The sequence below is a fragment of the Mastomys coucha genome, unplaced genomic scaffold (assembly GCF_008632895.1).
Source record: "Mastomys coucha isolate ucsf_1 unplaced genomic scaffold, UCSF_Mcou_1 pScaffold3, whole genome shotgun sequence".
NCBI lineage: Eukaryota > Metazoa > Chordata > Mammalia > Rodentia > Muridae > Mastomys > Mastomys coucha.
The window spans coordinates 51,633,692-51,634,862 of NW_022196909.1; the positions used below are offsets into that span (position 1 = coordinate 51,633,692).

The window sequence follows — 1,171 nt, forward strand, 5'->3', positions numbered from 1 at the left end:
GCGAGGTGCATATATCCACGGAGGAGGTGATGGTCTGACCCTATGTCACAGCCAGATTTGCACTGGAGGGTGTGAGACCCTGTTGAAGCCAAAGAGGTCAGCACCGTGGGAACGTTAGCCCGACTCATTGCACACAACCTGCTCATAATTAGTCAAAGCCTATTTCAAACTGAAATGAAACCACCATAAATTTCTGCAGGCTTTTCCAGGATGGCAGGAACTTGCGGATTTCACCAGCCCAAGGTATATATATTCCATAGGAATATGCCGAGACCGTAGACTAGCCTTCCCTACAGGGTCACTCACCATTCTCTCTCTGGCCCAACAGGGTCCACAGTTCGATTCGGCTAAGTATTAAGATCTCTCTGCTAATGCGCGTTAGCTCCTCCAAATGCTCAGGGTCCTGAGCTATAAATGGCACCCGCGGTTCCACCCTCTGACTCGCCAAGTCGCTGTCGAAGCTCAGGATCTCTGTGTTGTCCACGTAGCACACGATGGTGAACCGAGATTTGCGGTAGCCAGGATCATACAAGACAGTGGTGAAATACCGCAGGGAGTGTGAGCCTAAGGGCGGTGTGGGGTTAACCCAGGTGGACCCCACTGGGAGGACACCTGGGGCACAGGATTCTGGACAGGGATTGGAAAAGAGAGCCTGGCAGGGGCTGCACAACTCTAGGCTGGGGTAGGGGGTGTAATGGAGTGTCTGGTTGGGAGACTTAGCCTAGACTGAGCTTTCCAGGTGCTCTTGATGCCTGGCAGTGCCCTCCCTCCTCCCTGTAGAAGCAGCTTCACTTTCCACCCTGCACTCACCCCCGCTGGCCTGAATTGAGACTGGGGCAGTCCCCAGCAAGGGAAAGAGGATGGTCAACACCACGGACTCCATCCACGATGTTTGGAGAACTTGAAGAGCAAGTTCCTGTCTGTGGAGTTATATAGTGTCGTGGGTGTAGGTGGGCAGATCACCATGACGCTTAGTGGTTCTACAAAATTCCTACTTACAATTGGGTGTCCAAATATTACTGGGGAAAAGGGGGTTCCCACTTGTGGGTTCTTAGAGTGTTCTTGGTTCAAAAGAAAAGACTGAAAAGCGAATAACAAATCCAGGCTCAGAATGAGATTCATCTGATTAGTTAGGGCCAGGGGCTGGAGGTGGGGGAAAGGACATGAGAGG

At 51.9% G+C, this 1,171-nt stretch overlaps 1 protein-coding gene across 2 annotated transcripts in view; it reads right to left on the reverse strand.

The window, feature by feature from the left end:
- LOC116074642 (HLA class I histocompatibility antigen, A-23 alpha chain-like) overlaps positions 1 to 883 on the reverse strand; it is a 5,411-nt gene extending 4,528 nt beyond the window's left edge. For both annotated transcript variants that reach the window (XM_031347376.1, XM_031347375.1), the window contains exons 1-2: positions 811 to 883; positions 307 to 564 (exon numbers count right to left, since the gene is read on the reverse strand). In XM_031347376.1, coding sequence (XP_031203236.1) covers positions 307 to 564; positions 811 to 883 — 331 coding nt within the window. The remainder of the gene's footprint in view (positions 1 to 306; positions 565 to 810) is intronic.
- Positions 884 to 1,171: the final 288 nt, after the last annotated feature.